At 43.8% G+C, this 21244-nt stretch overlaps 2 protein-coding genes across 7 annotated transcripts in view; both read right to left on the bottom strand.

Moving 5' to 3' along the window:
* Positions 1-6500, bottom strand: part of DOP1B (DOP1 leucine zipper like protein B) — a 53258-nt gene extending 46758 nt beyond the window's left edge. The window contains exons 1-3 of one of the 5 annotated variants that reach the window (XR_012778044.1): positions 6242-6500; positions 5489-5659; positions 3186-3352 (exon numbers count right to left, since the gene is read on the bottom strand). Coding sequence is in view for 4 of the 5 variants with exons in the window: in XM_075518394.1 (XP_075374509.1) it covers positions 3186-3323 (138 nt within the window). In the remaining variant the exon portion in view is untranslated. The remainder of the gene's footprint in view (positions 1-3185; positions 3353-5488; positions 5660-6241) is intronic. The other 4 variants (XM_075518394.1, XM_075518388.1, XM_075518372.1 and 1 more) reach the window with 4 other exon arrangements.
* Positions 6501-11844: 5344 nt separating this feature from the next.
* LOC142417503 (carbonyl reductase [NADPH] 1-like) lies at positions 11845-21244 on the bottom strand. Of its 2 annotated transcripts, none has more exons than XM_075518338.1 (4): positions 21076-21244; positions 19707-20026; positions 16043-16150; positions 11845-14244 (listed from the first exon to the last, which is right to left on the bottom strand). In XM_075518338.1, the coding sequence occupies exons 2-4, from the start codon at positions 19990-19992 to the stop codon at positions 13808-13810; spliced, it is 831 nt and encodes a 276-aa protein (XP_075374453.1). In that variant the 5' UTR covers positions 19993-20026; positions 21076-21244; the 3' UTR covers positions 11845-13807. The 2 variants fall into 2 exon arrangements, with proteins under 2 accessions (XP_075374453.1, XP_075374444.1); XM_075518329.1 differs by having other exon boundaries at positions 11846-14244; positions 21092-21242.

The raw sequence follows: 21244 nt of genomic DNA, 5'->3' as shown, positions 1-21244 counted from the left end.
AAAGTATTGTTGAAGCCTGCCTACAGGAGAAAAAGCCTCAGAAAATATTACACCAATATAAGCAAAACCACCCACAATTAAAGTCAACAATACAAAGATCCTTAAGAAACGTGCTTAAGAGAGATCTTCCGTGCTACTCTAGAAGCATGAAAAGTACTTCAGAAACTCCTCGACTTACTCATCCTCTTTCACCTCTTCCTATCTCAGCATTTTCACATTTGCTTAATAATAGGCATCGCTGCACACCAGTTACTGACACCCAGGTTGCTGAATATAACCGTGTGCAGTGTTTAAAAACATTTTTATCATTGAGATACTGTTGATCTCCTCCCTCCTACCCATTCTCTCCCTGCTCATTCATTCACCCTCAGAACTGACTGTAGAAGAAATTAAGCTCTTATGTTAGAAACACCTCCTCCTCCCCCCAACACTAACAGAACTTAACAACAATATTTATGTTTTAGGATGTAAGAGACCAAGTAATCATAGGAGTTAAGAGAAAAGCTATTGACATCTTATTTCAGTCTTCCTTTTGGCAGCACATTCCCCTGACATATCATCCTTATTTTCAGATAACAGACAGAAGCAGATGAACACTGGGGATGATTTGCTCTACCAATTCTTAAGCTCCTAAAACGATTAAGTCCATACAATACCACAGCAGATGGACTGATGTAACAGCTAAAAGCTTTTTTGCTTGGTTTCTACTATGCTGCTACATATTTTGGCAATTCTGTACCTGAATAAGAGTTTCAGATAGGTGTTCATCAGTTCAGTGTGTTCATCTAGATCAAGATAAAAGATCAAATGCTACCTCTTGCCACAAGTAAGAAATATCTCTAATTGCTTCTTATCTTTCCTTTTGAGAGAAGCATTCTGAAGGCCTCTAGCTCTCCTTAGTGACTCAGTGGGAATCATGATGAAACAGTGAAAGCAGAAATGTTTAACTCCTGTTGCCAGAGCAATATTCAGCTTCTCTCCTCTGAAGAGGAAGGAACATGGCTGCCCTTAAAAAACCTGAATTTGGCACATGTTGTCCCAGTTTTCAAGAAGGGTAAGAAGGAAGACCCTGGTAATTACAGGCCTGTCAGTCTCACTTCAGCACCTGGTAAAATGATGGAGACAGATATTCTGGAAGTTATTGAAAAACACTTGAGAGACAATGCAGTCATTGGTCATAGCCAGCACGGGTTCATGAGGGGAAAGTCCTGCTTAACCAACTTAATTTCCTTTTATGACAAGGTTACCCATCTAGTTGACCAAGGGAAGCCAGTAGATGTGGGGTTTTTTGGATTTTAGCAAAGCTTCTGATTCTGTCTCTCACAGTATCCTTCTGGATAAACTGTCCACCACACAGCTAGACAAGTCCATAATACGTTGGCTGAGCAATTGGCTGATGGGTTGGGTTCAAAGGGTTATAGTAAATGGGGTTACATCAGGCTGGCAGCCAATCACCAGCGGGGTTCCCCAGGGCTCAATTTTAGGGCCAGTGCTCTTTAGTGTTTTTATAAATGATCTGGACACAGGAATCGAGTGTACCTTAAGTAAGCTTGCTGATGATACTAAAATAGGAGGAGCTGTGGACTCCCTCGAGGGTAGAGAGGCCTTACAGTGAGATCTGGATAGACTAGAGAGCTGGGAAATCACCAACGGTATAAAATTTAACAAGAGCAAGTGCCGGGTTCTCCACCTGGGATGGGGTAATCCTGGTTATATGTACAAACTGGGGGACGTGAGGCTGAAGAGCAGCCCCACAGAAAGAGATCTGGGGGTTTAAGTTGATGCTAAGTTGAATATGAGTCAACAGTGTGCCCTGGCAGCCAAAAGGGCCAACCGTGTCCTGGAGTGCATCGAGCACAGCATAGCTGCCTGGTCGTGGGAGGGGACTGTCCCACTCTACACTGCACTGGTGCAGCCCCGTCTTGAGTACTGTGTGTAGTTTTGGGTGCCTCAATACAAGAAGGACATCAAACTATTAGAGAGTGTCCAGAGGAGGGTGACCAAGATGGTGAAGAGTCTCAAGGGCAAGACTTACAAGGAGCAGATGAGGTCACTTGGTTTGTTCAGCTTGGAGAATAGAAGGCTGAAGAGTGACCTTATCACAGTCTGCAACCTCCTCAAGGGGGGCAGCGGAGGGGGAGGTGCTGATCTCCTCTCTCTGGTGACTAGCCATAGGAAATAGAATGAAGCTGCATCAGGGGAAGTTCAGACTAGACATTAGGAAAAGGTTCTTCACTGAGAGGGTGGTTGGTCATTGCAACAGGCTCCCCAGGGAAGTAGTCACGGCACCAAGCATGTCAGAGTTCAAGGAGCATCTGGACAATGCTCTTTGTCATATGGTTTAGTTTAGGTAGTCCTGTGAGGAGCAGGGAGTTAGACTTGATGATTCTTATGGGTCCCTTCCAACTTGAGACATTCTATGATTCTCCTCCCCTTTGAAAACGCTGTAGAATTAAGGTTTAGCAATGACAGCAAAGGCGTGTGAGGCATCTATCGGGTAACAACAGATGTTTCCTTATGAATTCTGCAGGAGTTGTCTCCTCTCACCCCTCCTTCCTTAACGACTGTAACTACTCTTGCCCCACATACACTCAGGAAGAGCTTTATGTTAAAAGAGATCAAATGGGACACAAACAACATATACCTTGTTTCTTGGGCAGGAGGAGAGGACACAATTCCTAGGTGTATTCCCGTAAAAGACTTTTTCTTTCTTCTTATAGTCAGCCATATTTTCCATGGTCATACAAAAGACACCACCACCAGCAAATCAATTATTTCCCCAAATACAAGGGAAGGGCATGGTCAAGTAAATGTGATCTTTAAATATAAACTTTGACTCAGAATATATACTAAAACTTGTGACCTCCTGTTCTATATAAAGACTTTTTTAGCTGCTCTAGAGTGAGTAACCAACATCCTGAGGGTTTCTTCAATGCAAAGACTAAATTAACTTCGCTGTATAAAGGAAACAAATACCATTTGAAGGAAACCTCTGTTGGTTTTACCAGAATTTCTCACATTTAGGTAAAAGATACTGACTTAGCTGCTTCCATTACCCTTCCTTTACGAACTAATATTTTTCTTGAGTGAATTTTCAATTTTGCTTAAGTACTGTAAGTTACAGAAAAGTTAAGAACAATACAAAGATAATAAACAAATGAAAAAATATTCCTGTGACACTGTACCTTATTGAGTTTGCCAAGGGAAGATATAAGATCTGCCCATTCACTTGATGATTCAAAGTTTCTCAAAGCTTTCTCAATTGCCGAAGAATAATTTCTGTATCTGTAATCACCAAGTAACTCCTGCTCTTCTGGATCCATCTTCGGTTCTCATAGCAAGGTGAAATTTCCTGGTAAACTAAAATGTGCACACAGTTACAAGAAGATAACCTGCATTTAAGTTATGGCAAACCTGAAGTACTGTAAGATAACAATAAACATGTAGAAGCACTGACGGATCACAATAAACAGGTCATCTGATCAAGTTTCAACACAAAGTTAAAAATAATTTAACAGGCATGACTCCAACTCCCCACTGCCCGTTTTAGAACTTTTGCAGTCACATTTTTCTATTTATGACATGTTTTTTCCTTCCATGCACGTGGATCTCTCGCACAATAACAAAGGAAAGCAATATAAAGTCTCACTACAAACAGTCGAAGTGCTGACAAGGAGTTAGGGAGAAATAGTTTTCATAACTTATTATCTGTGCAGTGTTTTGAAAGGTTACCTATAGCAGTGGAATGTGAAATATTTCATACCAAAATATAACTTTCCAGAGGAATCCCATTAAAGGGCCTCTCAGCCCACAGCAGAAGGAGCTCTCAGAACTCTGCATCTCAACCTGTCAGCAGCAGATGCTGAAGTACAAGTCTAAGGTGTTTGTGCTAAAGCGTCAAGGCATGCATTCTAATCTTCCTTTATTTCACCAAAAAAGTATCTGTGTATTTTTACAGAGGAAAAATATGTTATCCAGACCCGAACTTCTCATATGCTGCAATGCATTCAGATTAAAAAACCAAAACACACCTGTTTTAGAACAATGAGAAACAAGTGTGGTTGGATTTTACACACTGAAAAATCATACCTTCACTCCTATGCTAGCTATGACACTAGTTCTCATGTTAGCTAATATAAAAATACTCTTCTATAGAGATGCTTAGGTTTAGGAATGCCAGGTTTAGGTCAATCTGTGCTACATCACTGATACAGAAAAGAAAGCACAGGTCTGTAACAACATTTTATAATGTTTCTGAAAGGCATCTGCATTCAGTTTCCTACTGTTGGGACACAAAAATAAACTTAAGTAGTCCTCTATATTCTTTTAAAGCAGGTCATCTCTCACAGCATTAAAAAAAAAATAAAAATCAACAATTGTGTATTGTCCATTAACTTTAATAAACAACTATAACTACATCAATATAAGATTTTTGGTAGCAAACGCTCAGAAACAGAAAAAGCTGGATGCACCCAAATAAGAGAAAGGATTTTAAAGGCAGGTTTAAGCCACCTTTGCCCTCCCCTGATAGTAGGATTCAGCCATTGCCAACACAACGACTCTGTCATCCAACCTACATCCACCTCTATGAAAAAAAAAAAAAAAGTATTATCACACAATGTCCTTAGGGCCATATTTGGTTGGTTGGTTTTGTTTGTTTGTTTTGCTACAGTAAAGGTTTAATTTTCTGTTTTCACCAGGATATATGCAGTGCTTTTCACAGCAAAGAGAGTAAAAAACCCCAGTGCCTTGCAGGGTATAACATTCATCTGGGATACAGCTATCCTTGCTCCAACAAGGATTTAAAAAAAATGTCAACCCTCCCATAAAACCTAACAAAGTGGCAAACTTGCAATGCACTGTCAGCAAAAATTACGACTAATCTGATATAGATGCTGCCCCTGCCACTGGCAGGGCAAGAAATTGAACCTTATTTCCCTCATCTCATGTAAGTACCTTAATCATTGGACTGCTGGATTGTATTCATACTCCTTAGAACAAAGCATGCGCTAGGAAGTATTCTAGCAGCTCTCTGCCAAGTCAAGAGTGCTGCCACTTTCATAAATAAGAGATTTGTCTGGATCATTTAGAATTGGGCAGCTCTTTTGCTGACAGAACACATCAAATTTCTTCATTTGTAAATGCAATATACCCGCATGAATCCACTTAGAGAACAGGAATCAAATTATCAACAGCACTTAAAGAGGTTCTAAGTATTCTATGAAAATCATGTCCTAAAGCATTCTCACAGCATTAAAACCTGGTTTATTTAAGTAAAATCTAGTTAGATTCTGAGGGTAAAATAGAACATGCCTACTTAAGAAAAAAAAAAACCCTAATAAAGCTTCAGTTGGGGGAAAAATTGTCTTATTCAGCTCTTAAGACAGTTTCTTTGGACTTTGCTGTGAAAAGACAGGTGAATAGTGTATTCCCACCCAGAAAAACAGTGATGGGCTTAATGATTTAGTGTGCATTGATGTTCACGTACCTGTGTGGCTAGATGTCAGCAAGGTTTGAAAAAATCCAATAATCTAAATATGGCCAACAGATCCTATTTGTGCTTATATACGAAGGCAGGAAGATTAAAAAGCAAAACAAAACAAAAGCCACTTGCCAGTGACCTTCAGGCACGTCTTCCAAATCCCGGGTCACAAACTTCCTTAGTAAATGAAGACGTTAATAGTTACTCATCAACTTTCAGCATTGTCTCATGACAGGTTAACGAGGCGGGCTCTCTGCCTCGGATCCCAGGGGACGAGGCGCTGCCTCCCCGGGCTGCGGGGCCTCTGCGTGCAACCCGCGCCCCGTCGTCGGCTGCTGATCGCTCCAGAGCCCGGCTGCGGCTTGGCAGGCCCCCGGGGGGGGCACGCAGCCCCGCGCCAGGCCCGGCCGCGGCGGGACCGGGGCCCCTCGCAGCGCCCGCCCTGCGGGGACGGGACGGGGGTCCCGCAGGACACCCTCCCCCGCGGACGGGCAGCCCCGCGGCTGCCCTCCAGCCTCACCTGCCAGGCACGGACCGCCGAGGACGTGCCGGCTGCGGCAGCGGCGATGACAGGGCGGGCTCCCCCGCCGGCGGCGAGCTGCGCTGCCCCCTCGGCCGGGCCACCAACGGCCCCCGCCGCGTAGCGGCCCCCGGCGGGTCACCCCCCGATGCCCGCGCGTATCCCCTCCGCCCCTCCTCATCCCCGCCCGCCCGCCGAGCCCGGCCGCGGCGGCACTCTCCTCCCCGCCACTCCCGTACCTGGGAAGGGCCCCGCAGACCTCCTGGGCCGGCGGCGACGGCGACGTGTCCCAGCCCGGCGCGGGACGGGGGGGGGCGGCACCCCGCAGTCTCTATGGCAACAGGAGGGAAGGGAGGGGGAAGAAAAAAAAAAAACCACCACCACCCAAACCCCTCCCGCTCCGCGAGGGCCGCGCCGCAGTCGGCAGCTGGGGCGGTACCACTGAATACAGCGCGGGGGAGAGGGAAGCTCGTGGACGGGTGCAGGAGGGCTCCGGGCGTCCCCGCCCAGGAGCGGCTTCTCTCGTCTTTACCCGCTGCCAAGCCGCGAGGGGGGGCTGCCAGTGTCGGTGAGCGCTACAGCCCGCAGCGGGTCATCCGCGACCCCCCGCGGGGAAATGGTACACCCCGGCGGCCGGGCCCGGGCGCCGAGCGCCCCCTGGCGGCGCGGGGCGGGGGCAGGGCCGGGCGGCTCCGCGCTCTCCCCCCGGCGCCCCCGGGTCCCCGCGGCCGTTCCCCGCCGGCAGCGCGCCCGGCCGCGGGGCCGCAGGGGAGGCGTCGGGGCCATGCCCCGCCGGCGGGTCACGCCCGGGCCGCTCCCTTTGCTTGGTGCATCAACCTCGGATAGTCTGGAAAGAAGGCGGCGGCTGCGCGGAGCCGCAAACTCGCGTGTTGCCCCCACGCTGGGGCGTCGCACCGCCCGCCGCAAGTATGCGCGTCCCTGCGCGGAGCTGGGCAACGAGGGCTGTTACCTGCTGCTCCAGGCAAAGTAAGTTTCAGCATCTCCATTACATTGAAGCCGGCAAAGGCACGTTTAATAGTTTTGCTTCTGTTCCGGCTGGTTTTAGGCATGAAGCACTTTTGACAAATTTTGCAGACACAGCTTTCATGGGGATTCAGTTGTTACCTTTATAAAAGGCTCAAGTCCAATATAAGAAGCCCTCTGTTCTTTACAAAAGACTTCAAAGAAAGTTAATGTGCTAGATTTTTAGTACTCTTATGGCAAAAAAAGAAACTAGCAAAAAAAATACCCATGGAAAGTAGAATACGTGATCTTGCCAGACAAGGATTTATATACTGTGGAAACATTATTTAACCCCAGTTTTGTTTGGTTTGGGTTTTTTGGGTTTGTTTTGTTTTTGTTTTTTTTTTTTTTTTACATGAAGGCAGAACGTAATCCTGGTAGTTCAAAGTAGCTGAAAAAGTCAAGGAAAAATAACATGTTCAGTTATTCAAGATGGGAGAATAGAAACTGTGGCTTTTAAGATTATGATGGATACTGTTTCAGCAATGAGCTCCAGGAAGTTTTACGTGCGTATACTCTTTTATTTTCTTGAGACCACCTGCCTTTCTCCTTCCTAGCTAGATTTTAGTAATATAATTTGGCATGTTGCTCTTCTAGCAAATAAAAGCTATGGCTACTGGCAGCTAATGAGACTGCTTGATGCACATGCTGGAAGGATGGAAGCAAGATGGGAAGGCAGGAGGGCTTCCACATGTGCTTTCAATCCCCAGCTGCATACATCTCTAAAAGCCAGACCAGGTACCAAAAAGCACTGCTGGCCAAGCTTCAGCACGTGCTACTCACTATAAAATTTTAGCAGTTGTTCACAGGCTTTCATACAGCCCACGCGGCTCTTGCACATTCCATGCATTTGGGAAGTCAGCATCTGCTCGCAGTGCTGAGGTCAGCGTGGACACCTGGAAGGCTGGGTAATCTCAGAGATGCGTGTAACACGTGTGGGAAATTTGTATGACAAAATATTAAAACGTTTTGCAGTGATTTACAGCTTTATTACAGATCTGTCATCATTTGAAAAGACAAATCTTCAGAAATGGGGTGGTATAAGACCACACAGTCAATCAGGTTCTACATTTAGATGGGGCTTCCTCCTAATACAATAAACTGACTTGATCATTTGAGTATAACATTTTTCCTTAGGTATACATGGCAGTAGATACATTCAGTACCAAGGGCATCAACATGACTTATCTTTCTAAACTGCAATGCCATCAATTTAAGTTTCAATTTCTAAATGTTAGGGTTTTGTAACTTTCAAGGTAGCATAGCTTAGTTCTTGGAAATGAAGGTCAGTGCTTCTGAATACATGCCTGACTGAGCAAAGAACTTGTATTTTTGATGATGTCCTTAACATGTGACCTTTATGTCCTGAAATATAGCACGTTACTTAGGATACTTTTAAATTAGTTTCTGAGGGTTTGCTATCTCTTTAGAAGTTATTTTTCTCGCAAATTTGTGTTCTTTGACTGCACCAATTGTATGTGGGTGCCTAACTATATTAATTTCATTCTGATTTCCACCTAACTTTTGAACCCATTTGCCATTTCTACCACAAGACAAAGGTCTTCTAGAATTTCAAAGAACCAGGCAGTCAGGTGGAGGGGAGAGATCCTCCTGGGCTCCTGCTGAGGGAATGGCTGCAGTATCAGGTCAGCTGCCAGCAGGCACCAGAGCGTCTCCTGACGGGGAGTCCATGGAAGTGCTCGGCCTGCTGGGAAGCTTTGATCAGAACACGAACCAAACCCAAGCAACCTCCGGACCAATCCACTTCCTCTGCTCTTGTGCTTACAAATCTGCTGGTTGGTAAACCATTTGAAAAATAACTCCAAATGCTGTTTTTTCTATCAGAGGTTATGCTAATTCAAAGCATGCCTATCATACTAACTGTTCAAGACTTCTTTTCAGGAAAGGCTATAAATCAGTTTGTTATATGCACCATGGCAGCACTGCCCATGCTAAATTCTGGCCCTTGGGATGGGATCAAGTAATAGATTTACTGATGTAATCACTTCTGGAGACAGCCAGGCTGCATTTCAATCTAATGAACGTTCACGTTAACTTCTATGTGATGTTGACATAAATCTGTTTGGTTCATACTGGAAAAGTCTACTCCAATCGTATATCACTTGTCAGATTTTTTGTTTGGTTGGTTCTTTTTAGAAATATCCCTCACAATTTAAAATATGAAATTTCTACCATGAAACTACATAGCATTTCTATTATTCACTGAGGGAAGTTTAACAAGTTGCTTGCTTTCAGTATTTTATCTCCCTAGCAGAGTCCAAAACAATACATTCACAAATAAAACACCACTGGAACCACTACTGCTATATGTCTTCTAAATACTGTATAACTCCAATCAAATAAAATAGACAATGCCCATCAGATCAGGGTGTCTGAGTATGTGAGTACGTACCTGAAGAGAGACAGGGTAGGATTTTAAGAGCGCTGAATAACCACAACTCTAGATCAGTGAGCAGGGTCCAAAGACAAGACAACAATCCAAACTGGGAAATGTGGAGTTGGGTATTGTTCATTCAGATACAAGTGCTATGGATAGCTAATCTTGTGAAGAGATCTACAGATGATGAAAACTGGCCTTCAAGACCAGAACTTTGTCCAGCTGACAGTTTCCTTTATTGTCAGCTCCAGAATGAAGTCTTTGCAGAACAAAAAAGAAAACTGCAGAATTTCCATTGTAAAACATCATTATTGTTCCTTCCCTTTTTTCATTATTTGAGACTAAAAAGCTAAAAACATTCCTATACTAATGTGAGACTGGAGTTTGAATTATATTCTGCATTTAAGTGTTTTAAGTAATACCGGGCAGCATACATAATCTAAATTTTCTGGACACATTTTTAGGCTGAGAGGAATGCCACAGCATTCAAAGTCAAGACATTGCCTACGTGTTGGGTTATACTACTATAAGAGATGGGTTCAATTAACATTATCTAGGGATGTAAAAGAATTCTTGAGAGTTCTTGTAATCTTCATTATTTATATAGCAAAACACTTAAATGGAAAATTTAAGGAAGCATATTAGGCTAGGTATATTCTCTTCATCTTTTTAGGTAAACTGGCCTCAAACTCTAGGCATGTCTATGGTGCAGTTTTGAAAACCAAATGCACTGCACTACACAGCATTGGAACCGTAACGGATACAGAAGTCTGGCCACACTATAGTTATCATTTCTAGTTTAGTTATATTATTTCTAGTTATAGAAATGACCTGTTTGTAATCCCCTTTAGATTCAAAAAGGTTTAGAGCAGACCAGTCTCCTTACTGATTGCCCCCATACCTTCAGATCACTGGCTTTCCAAAGCAAAGCTCTGCCGAACAGCCGGCCTACTACAGCCTTGGAAAACGATGGCTGCATTGTTAACCGCAACACTGGGATGTCTGTAGCTTCTCCCTCAGAAAGTCCCATAGGCCTTGCACACTGTTTATATCCAGCTGATGCGGCAGCAGGTACAGCTTCCACTCCTAAAGTTTTGCCACTGCTGCCTGACTGCATCCTGCATAAGCTACAGCATCCCCAAGAAACTGCCTCCACTGAGCTCTCACAATTGTGAATCCAATTCCTTTGTTGTCCCACGTCACCACAGCTACTGCATTGCCAGGCATTTTCTTTGGCTAATAAATTCCAAAGTAAAAATGGTAGTGACATGCTGTAAAAAGAAAAACAGTAAATCATGCGTAAAAGTTTTACGCTGTACAACAGGTCATTATTATTTCATCCCTTTCCTAACCCTTGAACTTTACACAATAACCACTTGGCAAGCGTGCCAGAACCTGAAAGCAACAAAATACTTCAGACATAATGGACATAGGAGAGAAGCAGGGAGGCAGCTTAAAAAAAAAAAAAAGAAATTTTGGTTGAACAATGCAAGCCCTATCCAAAGATCCAGCCTACCACACGTGTGCTGTACAGCCTGTCCTGGATTCTGCTCTCAGCAAACAGCCCTCCCCTGGCAGTCTGCCCCGCACGGTCCCGGCTCTCTTCCCAGGACACAGTCCTCCTACCTGTGTCACCGGGGGATGTGTTCTCCTGCATAAGCTCCTTCCTGACTCTGACTGGTTCTGTGAACAGCCAATATTTCCTGCCTTGTTTCCACCTCCTACAGCTGAGGTTGTATCCACACAGCTGATTCTCCTTCCTCGATTACCACACCACAGCTGCAAAGGCTGTGAAAAGATCTGTCCTCTGTTCTTCTTGCTGTTCATACCAGAAGAAACTGTCTGTATTATAATCAACTTCACCATGAGAAATGTCATTTCTGAAGATGACTACTTAGCCGTCATCTTCCACTTTGCTTACTTGCCCTGAAACAGGGTAAGTAGGTTTAACAAAGAACAAGCACTATGAAAGGGCTTAATACAAGATTTTGAAATACATCTTTTGTAAAACTTTCAAACTTACAATTTGTTTGGCTTGAATGTCAAAAAAACCCCAAACAAACCCAGATCCTGAGTTAGACTTAAGAAGGAGCTTTATAGAGCATAGGAGGTACTTAGAAACTAATTTGTATTTAGCAATGGATACTATCCAGCTACAGTAAAAGTACCTAGGACTCTTACCATCTGGTTTTCGCACAAACCATGTGAAAGCTGAGTCAAGGTTTGTTTGGAAAGTTTGTACATGCCAACCGGAAGGGCACGCAACTTCTGAAACTTCATGACTCAAGCAGCATTTCAAGTATGAAGAACTAGGTATGATTCTCCACTGTTGGATTACATCTCTTAAAGTTGTGCACAAATTATTACTAAATCAGAACAGCCGTGTTTTATTTTGCTGAGATACCGTTAACACAACTGAAAGAGCATACACAAACCGTGGTTCTTTCTGTTGCACATCAAAATGATAGTCAAGTTACTGCATTAACTGGATGGCTTTTGGACCTATCATACTGTAGGCAGTCTGTCGGTAATACATAAAATGCATTAAAAACTTTATACAGGGATTTTGTGACTGATCTGTTGCCCTTAAATTAAAGGCCTCAGATTTTTTTCTTCATTGAGAATAGATTAATGAGAACTTTTGGGGCAGCACTCATCCTGCTCTTCAATGAGCTCTGGGGCATGACTCATTTGGCAATACTTCCATCTTCATAAAAACAATAGCTACTGTATACTTAAAAGACCAACTAATAATCACACCTTTGTTCTGTGCTGGTAAGTGATTACCAAAACCACACATATTATTTATGTCCAACGTCTTTTGATCTAAGGCTTCCCTGAACACAAACTGTACCAGGGGAAACCAATGTAAACCCAGTCAGCTAAGCCACTTTGGCATTGTCTTGCTGACTCCCGATTAAGAATCGCCATGTTCGTTGCTGACTTGTCATTACTAATGACAGCTTTATAGGCAATTGTTTCCAGCTCCTTCAGCTTCTCACAGCAAGAAGAGGGCAGCAGCCTCCCCTGGCAGAGCACAGCACTGTGCGCACCTTGCCCTGCAGGGAGGACGGGGCAAGGCCCCAGGGCCCCCGCCATGGCTTTTGTGCTGGCTGGCAGGACATGGTGGAGAACCAGCTGCACGGTTACAGCCTGGGGGTAACCAAACCCCACCTCACTCCAGCCCCCCGCAGCCAGCTGCCCCACAGCCTGGGGCTGTCCCAGGTGCCCTGCCCTACCCCGAGGCTGCCTCTGCTGCCACATGGCTCCACCTCTACAGCCTGAAGTGCCATGGCAACCTTTCAAGATTAAGCATTTCAAACACAAGAACCAACATTTAAAATGAGAAAACAAATTTGGTGCTCTCCCTGTCACTCCTTCCTCTACATGTGATTTTGCTTGGATGACATGTTTTGGTTACCATTATAATTATGTATTTCAGTCCTGTTCTGTAATAGTATTGCAACATTTACAGTTCATTTTCTCTACTACATGGAGAGCCCTTAATCCAGGTTTTTAATAAGGAAACTTCTGGCTGTGCAATAAATGAACTGGAAGTCCTGAGGAATAGTTTGCTTTATCAGGTCTGTAGTTTATTTTCTCTTTATATAGTCCAAACATCACACATTCCAGCTACAAACTTAGCTGCAGAAAATTAAAGTGTATTTTCAAACATTATAAATTTTTAGTATCAGAATAAGCCAGTTGGATGAATACAATTTATTGACGTACATATTAATAAAGCCAACTGATTAAGTTCTATTAATGGTATGTCACTGCTATTTTTATTTTCACCTAATTCCATTTTGTACTGATAAAAAGGAATCTCTATACAGCAGTGATTCTATTCTGGTCTTATTAGCTCCCCCAAACTAGTCAGACTGTAGATTTCAGAACAACCCCCTCCCCCTTAAGAAATCCTGCACAATCTCAAGAAGCAACTATGGTCCCTAGAAAGATCTATTGTGCTGAGAAAGCGTAAGGCATCTGCTTCCTCATCCCAACTCCATGTCAGAGATCTGTCTCAGGGGAGTGGGAGAAGGGCTGGCAATGATTTAATTAAGAGTAAATTCAGGTAAACAAGGTCAGGCACCTCTACATTAGGGCAACACCTAATTAGCCTGTATCATCTGGGTTGGAACACCCACAAATCAGATTTTGGGCTATACAGTCAATGCTGTGAGCAGGCTAATGGAGACTGTTGGGAAGTGTACCCTACTGTAGACTTAATCCCAGAGGAGTACTGTAACTGTAACCCTCATTGTAATAATAAAGGACCCTGCTGCTGCTGTGGACAGGATGAGACTGCTCTGGGTAATGCCCTACCAGGGCACAGGCTAATCCAAAGTCATATTACTGCTTGCATGGGTCCACATACATAAGCTCACCAGGTTTGAACAGCTTTGTTACTAACAAACTGGCCATGAGGACCATCAGCATCAGAAGGCAAAAGGGCCAAATAGACTGGGGTCTCAGCCCCTTCATCCGGCGATTTAGTGGCTCTAGGACCTGCCATGTCTGTTCTCACCCATCCAGGACAGCAGGCATTGAGAAGGATGTGGTCACCTTTTCTTTTCTCATTTAACATCCGGGCTTGAATCCTGGACAAGACTGTGACACCAATTTTGGATACCCCGTAGGCAGTATTTGGCCAACCCTCTTTCTCATGCACACTTTTCTTGGTATCCTCCACAAATTTGGTCATGAGTTCCACCAACTCATCCTCAGTGATCATGTCGCTGCGAAACTTTTGCTGTAGTTCTCGGCTGCAGCCTCCCAGAGCTGAGCTACTTGCCATACTAGAGACATTCACCACTCTACCTGGTAAAAGAGAATAAAGACTGATTACTTTTATACACATTAAACAAACCCAGACACCGAAGTGGACTTGCTCCACAGTTATGTATTCACTGCTTAGGTGAAGAACTGTAAAATATTTTGTGCGGGCTATTTTGCAGAGCTTCTGGAAGATCACAGTTAACTCGGTGTCAAGTGTTTCTAGTGAATTCCATTACAGAGGGTAATTTAAGGAGTGAACCTGCAAAAGCTCTCTATCGAACTTCAGGTATTCTTCCAGGAAATAGCCTGTTATAATCTGTAGGCATATTCATAGTAGTAAGCGGCTTTCTCAGTAATGGCAGCCAGACTTTACTCGTGAAGTTCTGGTCAAAAACATTCTCACTTCTGCAACAGCTTGAGTAAAGTGCCACGAGAACATACCTCAAAAGCCAGAATACAGAATTCAACAAAAGCAATGTAGTTCTTAATGCAGTGAGACCATCAGCTTGTTTACAGAATACCTGAAGATTTACAAATCCCAGCATGCAAAACTGCAGTAAGCTATTTTAAGTGCTATCCCAGTACTTCAGTACAGAGGAATGAGTCAGCTGCATCACTAGTTCACTCATCTTCCCCAAAATTATGTTACACTGTTTCCCTCTTTCTTGCTAGTTCACAGCCATTCACGCAACGAACATGAGGATTTAGATCTTAAAAGCCACAGAAATTAATCCTTTCTGTTAATGACTTTATTAACACATTTGTCCTTCACCCTTAGTACAAGAGTACTAAATTGCAATTTTGGCACTGTTTACTTGCTCCCCTACCAGCCCCCCAAATCCATTTACTCTATCCTTTCCTTCCTCCCTAGGGACTAACAGTTCCCGGCTTCTCTCTCATCTACTTGACTTTTTCTCTCTTAAAAACCTAGATGTATTTAAATGTTGGTATAGGCAACATTTCATTCATAGCAGCAAGCACTTATTGAAATATGCATGAAAATATCTAGTGATCACAAGTCTTGAAAAGAATTGTATTTAAAAACACCCCTTAGATTTGGTGTGGGTATTGGATCCAAACACCCTCCTTTCAAATCATCCACGATATGTTAGTAGTATTCCAGGATACTTCCAGTGCTTCCAGGTTTTGAGAACAGGAGCATTCTCTGCAGGACAGTCATCCAACAAGTACAGATTACTTGCTTGTTGCCAATACCTCTTCATTATTCATGCATATATCTTTTTTGACCCTGATCCATTCTATTTACCATTTTTGGTAAAGTGATTTCTTTCAGTTCCTCCTAACCACCAAATCACAGTAACTTAATGTACATCCTCAAGTGCCATTTGTAACTACATCACAAGACACTTGCAAACACAGCAAAGGCTGGGATCTAGATAGAGACAGACCAGCAGCCTATTGAGAAGGTTTCTTCAACAGTAGGAAGAACAGGCATGTCACATCAAACTCAGCTGAAACACTGTTTTTAGGTATTTCCTTATCCTAGTTGTATTATCAAAAGGTCCTTTCTGAAGCAATAACAATTTATGTAGGCAGAAATCATGGACAGAACATGGGTAAGTTCTTCATGCCTTCTTGGGGACACCACAAGAATTCCACTTCAATCCATAACAGAAGAACATGACTGGCTTGAAAGTAGATGTAAATACACACAGCAGAGACATTTTGGGTGTCATGAAAGGCCATCTGTTCTCTTACCTACAGTACAGGTGCACTCCTCTTGCTGTGGGGCAGCGTGCTTCTGAGGATAGGATTTTCCCATGTAAGGAGGACCAAAATTCATATAAAACTATTTCTCTACTTGTTATGTTACACTTACCATAAGGCTTCACAAGAGGCAACAATTCTGTGCAAACATTCCTGGTTCCAAAAAAGTTTGTCTTCAGTGTAACCTCTGCTTGGACCGCAAAGGGAGTTGTGTCACGAACTTTTCATAAGAGATGGTAGCAAGGGAGGGAAAAAAAAAAAATTAAAAAAAATCAGAATTGTACTACTGTTTGAAAGGAAGTTACCAAACTGCCAAAAGTTTATCTTAGTTCCTTCTTTTTTTGATAATTAGGAAACAGGAATATGATCAATTAAAATACATAAGGAAAAAAAAAAAAGCAACATCACTAACACTCACATTCTTATTAATGCAAAGATCTAGCTCTGCAATGTTATATTAATAATGAGCTAATTACGTTTTCAACTCTTCTTAGCTGAAGGCTTTAGCTTTGCCCCAGGACAGTCAGTTCTATCACTCCGCAGAATAATTTGCCAACCCACAGGCCATTTGTCTTTCTGCCTTTTATATGGAAGAGACAAGGAAAGACTGCTCTCACAGGGTGCGCTGCCCAACCTGCCCACTGACCTGCCTGTACTTACTCACACCCAGTGCTCAGTCTGGGCTGCCGCTACCAAGTGAACTCTGAGGTGCCTTCTCCTCTTAGATGCATGGCACAGCACTTTGCCACCATCCTGACATACCAGGGGAGGGGAGGGGGCAGAGGGGAAATCAGAAGAGAAGATCCTGAATCTAGGATGGTGCCACTGAAGATGCAAAAGTTAGACTACCACCCTGGTACTAACATCCAACAACACAGCAGACAACTGCTTCTATATCCTGACTCTTAAGTTGTCATGTCTTGAGTTCTTAGCTGGGACTTGAAGTCAGAGCAGTGCCAAACTGCAACAAATACTGTAAAAGCTTCTGTAAAGAATGCATGGGTAAGATTTGGTGCAGTCTGAAAAAACAAATAAACAAACCCAACCAACCCCAAAACTGATAAACAACTTGTGTCGTAAATCACGCCCTGAACTGACAGATCTGTGCTAACACAAGCAAAAGAGTGGGAATTAGCAGCTAGGAAAGAGAGCTGATTTAGATAAGCATAAGCAGACCATGGAACTGCACCGTAAGGGTATTTCATCGGACAGAACTGACAGCTTGCCACTTCCAAAAGTGGGGTAGGATGTGCCATCAGCTGACAATTTGGCTCAGCAATAAGCCATATGCTATGCGTCCTCCACTTTGAGGGGGAAGTAAGAGTTAATTCCTCCCCTTCTGCTACAGGCTTTATCTATGCAGTGATGAAGGCCAGCTACATAGATTAGGCAGGTCTTCACTTGTCTCCATAGCCCAGACATATGTAAACTCAAAAGAGAGGCAGTAACAGGTCATTTAGTACTTAATGTACTTGTGTTCTTATTGCAAAACACAGCTTTAATGGCTGACTTATACTCTCAAGCAATGGGCACTGATACCATCAAGTTTTGCAAAATGCTTGCATTTAAATCTGAGACATGAAGCCAGACCATGATCTATTGCAAGCATTATGACAGTGGGAGAAGAAACTAAAAACCTACACAACTCCAAACTCCTGCTTCCATATCTACCTTGCAAGAGAGAAGCTTCCCTACACTCCAAAACCCACTCATTTGTCTAACAAGATATATTACTTGTAACATCTGATAGATACACACCCCGTTGATTTAACAAACATTACTAGAATGACTGTTCTCACAGAAGCTCATCCAGAAGGCAACCCACGGGTACATAATCATTTCATACATGAACAGTTTTTGCTGGACTAAGGACTTTGCTGGATTATCTGTAGTGCAGCACAAAAACTGAACAATAAATTAGATTCAATGGTAAATCTAATCTTTGACAGACAGCAATGACACACAGTACTACAATAAAGAAAGGCAAGCATAAATTCTGGGATGGCAGCAGAAACCTGTCGAGGCAAGAAGCAAACTTAGGTAGAAATGCCAATCTCTGAAGCAAGAATTAAAGCCAAAATATGAGATAAGCATCACAGCAAGCTCTTACACAGGTGTTAAAACCTCTAGCCTCTGTGCTAGATACTTACACAACAACAGTTACAACTGGCTCCTCTATCACATTTCTTAATTGTATGACCTACTGCTGACTCAGTAAGTTGTCAGCTTGAAGAAAGTCTAGGCTAAACATCTGGAAGCAACTTCTGAATAAGAAAATCTATGATGTAGCAAAGGAAGTAACAGGAACTCCACTGGTCATGCTATTTTACCTGTTTATCTGTTCAGTGGCTCCATGACAATAAATCTAAGATCTCTCACAGATGAGCTCTAGCAAATCTTGCTGCAGCAATTTGAGGAGCTTTTATTTCACCTGTCCAGGTACCCACCTTGATGGAGGCTACAGCTGCTGCAAAGTCAGCAACAGGGAACACACACTGCACTTCAACTGCCGTAGCTGCAGCCCAGTCTTGCCCAAACTCATTGTCACTAGTAGGTTGAGCTAAGGCCCTGATTATGACTTGAAGAAATACTGGTCTGAGCACCTGCAGGCTTTATAAATGATACGCATGGACAGAGATACAATCTTTTAACTGTTGCTGCAAGGCTTTAACACCTCTTTATCTTGAGCACATCCTGAAGCTCAGACAATTATACTAAGAATTGCCTCCTATTAAGCTGATCTTGAACACAAGCAATCTTCCTGCAAAGTACCATGCAAAATATAAAGTGACTGGACTTCAGAACACCATTGCTGCACTCCCAGTACATGAGAAGCTCCATCTTCAGCAGCAGGTGAGGTTCGATCCATACTACCTGACAGGCCTCCTTTACTTGTGCTGTGAGCAGATGAGTCAGCACAACACTGTGCTTGAACTGTTACATGTCCTGACTGGAGATCAGGCAAAGAGATTTAAAAAAAAAAAAAAAAAAAAAACCACACAAAACCAAAAAAACAAACCCCCCCCAGAAAATATGGAAAGAACAAGTTTGTACTGGCAGGGAAATGAACTAGTAGTCATGTTTGTGATTGGCTCTATCTGCAGCTAACATGATTCTCAACTTGTTTTTATAAACAGTTACAAGGAGAATGCACTCTTCTACCTCACAACTTCTGCATCTTCCTCACTTTCCCTGCCTTCCTGTCCACTAGAAGACGAAAGGGTTAAATTCTTGCTCAGCACAGCAAGATTTAGGTTAACTGTTCTACAGGTAACTGAATGGCCTGAGAAAGTTAAAGATAAGTAAAGATGACAAAAATCACCCAGGGCCAAAGGTTCTTTTTTATCAAGTGGAATCCTTGAGCAGGTAATGCATAAAAAACCAAAGTATAAGGCTGCAGAAGAAAGAAAACACAGATCCCCGAGGAACACGGCTGATATTCACACAGACAATGGGCTCCCACAGGCCTGGTGAAGTTTCAATAAACCCAACTCAGCTCACGTGCACTGTGTGCCTCTGTATGCGATGCAAATATAACACTCCAGGGAAGCATCTTTACATGCACAGTTAGCCGAACAGATGCTAGAGGAAGGGCCATTTCACGTTGCCCTCTCATTATGCTTAAGAAGGTAGGCAGCTTGCCCAGCCAAAAAAGCAGCATGCCATTGGCAAAGAAGTTGTGTATAAGTAGCTTTGTAAAAACCTTGATGCATCAGCTATCCTTCTCCACGTAGCTTTGCAGCACATAGGGCTATCCCAGACAGTCCGCTTCCTACCTTTGAAAGCGATCCCTGCATTGTTAACCAGCACGTTCAGCCCTCCATATTTCTCCTTTAGGAAGTCACGGAGAGCTCTGATGCTCTGCAGATCATCGATATCCAGCTGATGGAAGAGTGCACGCAGCCCTTCTTCCTGGAGCTTTGCCACTGCTTCTCGGCCACGGCCGGGGTCTCGGGCTGTCAGGTACACGTCCCCTGGGAACTGTTTGCATAGAGCCCGCACAATTGCAAATCCGATCCCTTTGTTGGACCCGGTCACCACAGCCACTGGCACGTTGGACATTGTCCTTTCTGAATGTATACCAAAGTGACAGTAACTGCAAACAGCAAAGAAGAAAATTTCACACTCATATGGACAAAGATGGCTACCTGAAAATGGATAAAAGTGTTGGGTTTTTTTTTAAATCCTATTTAGAATTCCACTTTGAATTATGTAAAAATACATTAGAGTGCACACTAACTGTAACTTACTAAAGTAGCATGAGGTATTCACAGAGAAATACATGTTTGGTGTTAATGTTTTGAAGAAAGCCCAACCAGTGATTGGGGGGGGAAAAAAAAAAAGAAAGAAAGTCCATGACTAATCTTTAGTATTAAATTAGCTTTTGATGGAAGTAGGCTCTTCTGCACATACACTTTACAGGAATACCATTTCCTTCTTTTGAGGATATTCAACTGGTTCAGTTCAAGCACTGATGCAGTCAAAGCTGGAAAAACTCGCGCTCAAAAAAAGGGGAGGAGTGGGTCAAGTGTCAGGCAGAAGAATCAATTCTAGCGTTTTTAGAGAGAAACAGTGGACCATAGATTGACTACAGACAATGTTTCTTCTGTTTAACACACCAAGTCAGCTCTAGAATCAAAGTCTGCTTGCTGTTTTTTTCGCAGACATAGCACATTTAAAGAATATGTATTTCCCCCATAAACGCGAGTGTAAAACGCTGGTTTGGCTCACATTTGACTTAAGTGCCATTTCTCTTCCAAATTAGCTTGTAACTAACCACAAGCAGACATCTAGCGAGGATGAAATCTTAACCAGCTCCTAAAAGCCTGCCCAGCTACTGACTGACTCCACCAGGCCAGGAGCCACCCTCTCGGTTCACCAGCAAGGTCCCACCTCGCTGCAAACCGGCACATTTCACTCACTACCACCTCCTCAGGACCGGTTTTTCTTCCTAACGGGAACGCAAAGCAAACTCGCGAGCCACAATAACGCCCGGCTCCTCAGGGGACTCCCTGCTCCCCGCGGGACGATCCCGGCCGCTGACGGGCGGCCGTTACGCGCCCCCGCCGCGTCCCGCAAAGGGGCTGAATGCAGCGAGGAGCTACGAGGCGGGCCCGGAGGGGCAGCCGGCACTCCCTCACCCACCTCCGGCACTGCGTACCTTCCCCCTCGCTGCTGAGCTCTGCGCGGCGATGAGGAGAGAACGAGCTGGCCGCTGGCCACAGACACTCACGCACCGCGGAGGGGGGGGGGAGCCGAACGCACCTAAGATGGCGGCGGGGGAGCCCCGCCTCCCGCGGCGGGCAGGGGCGGT

This window comes from Mycteria americana, chromosome 1, assembly GCF_035582795.1.
Source record: "Mycteria americana isolate JAX WOST 10 ecotype Jacksonville Zoo and Gardens chromosome 1, USCA_MyAme_1.0, whole genome shotgun sequence".
In the NCBI taxonomy this organism is placed as follows: Eukaryota; Metazoa; Chordata; class Aves; order Ciconiiformes; family Ciconiidae; genus Mycteria; species Mycteria americana.
This window is presented reverse-complemented; position numbering and strand designations above follow the sequence as displayed.

Excerpts from the sequence above, each read along its gene's own strand:
- LOC142417503 (XM_075518338.1), bottom strand. The coding sequence starts at position 19,992 with ATGTCCAACGTGCCAGTGGCTGTGGTGACCGGGTCCAACAAAGGGATC. Across the intron at positions 16,151-19,706 it reads TGCAGGGATCGCTTTCAAAG|TTCGTGACACAACTCCCTTT; the intron begins GTAGGAAGCGGA and ends TCTTATGAAAAG. Across the intron at positions 14,245-16,042 it reads GCCTCTTGTGAAGCCTTATG|GTAGAGTGGTGAATGTCTCT; the intron begins GTAAGTGTAACA and ends CTCTTTTACCAG.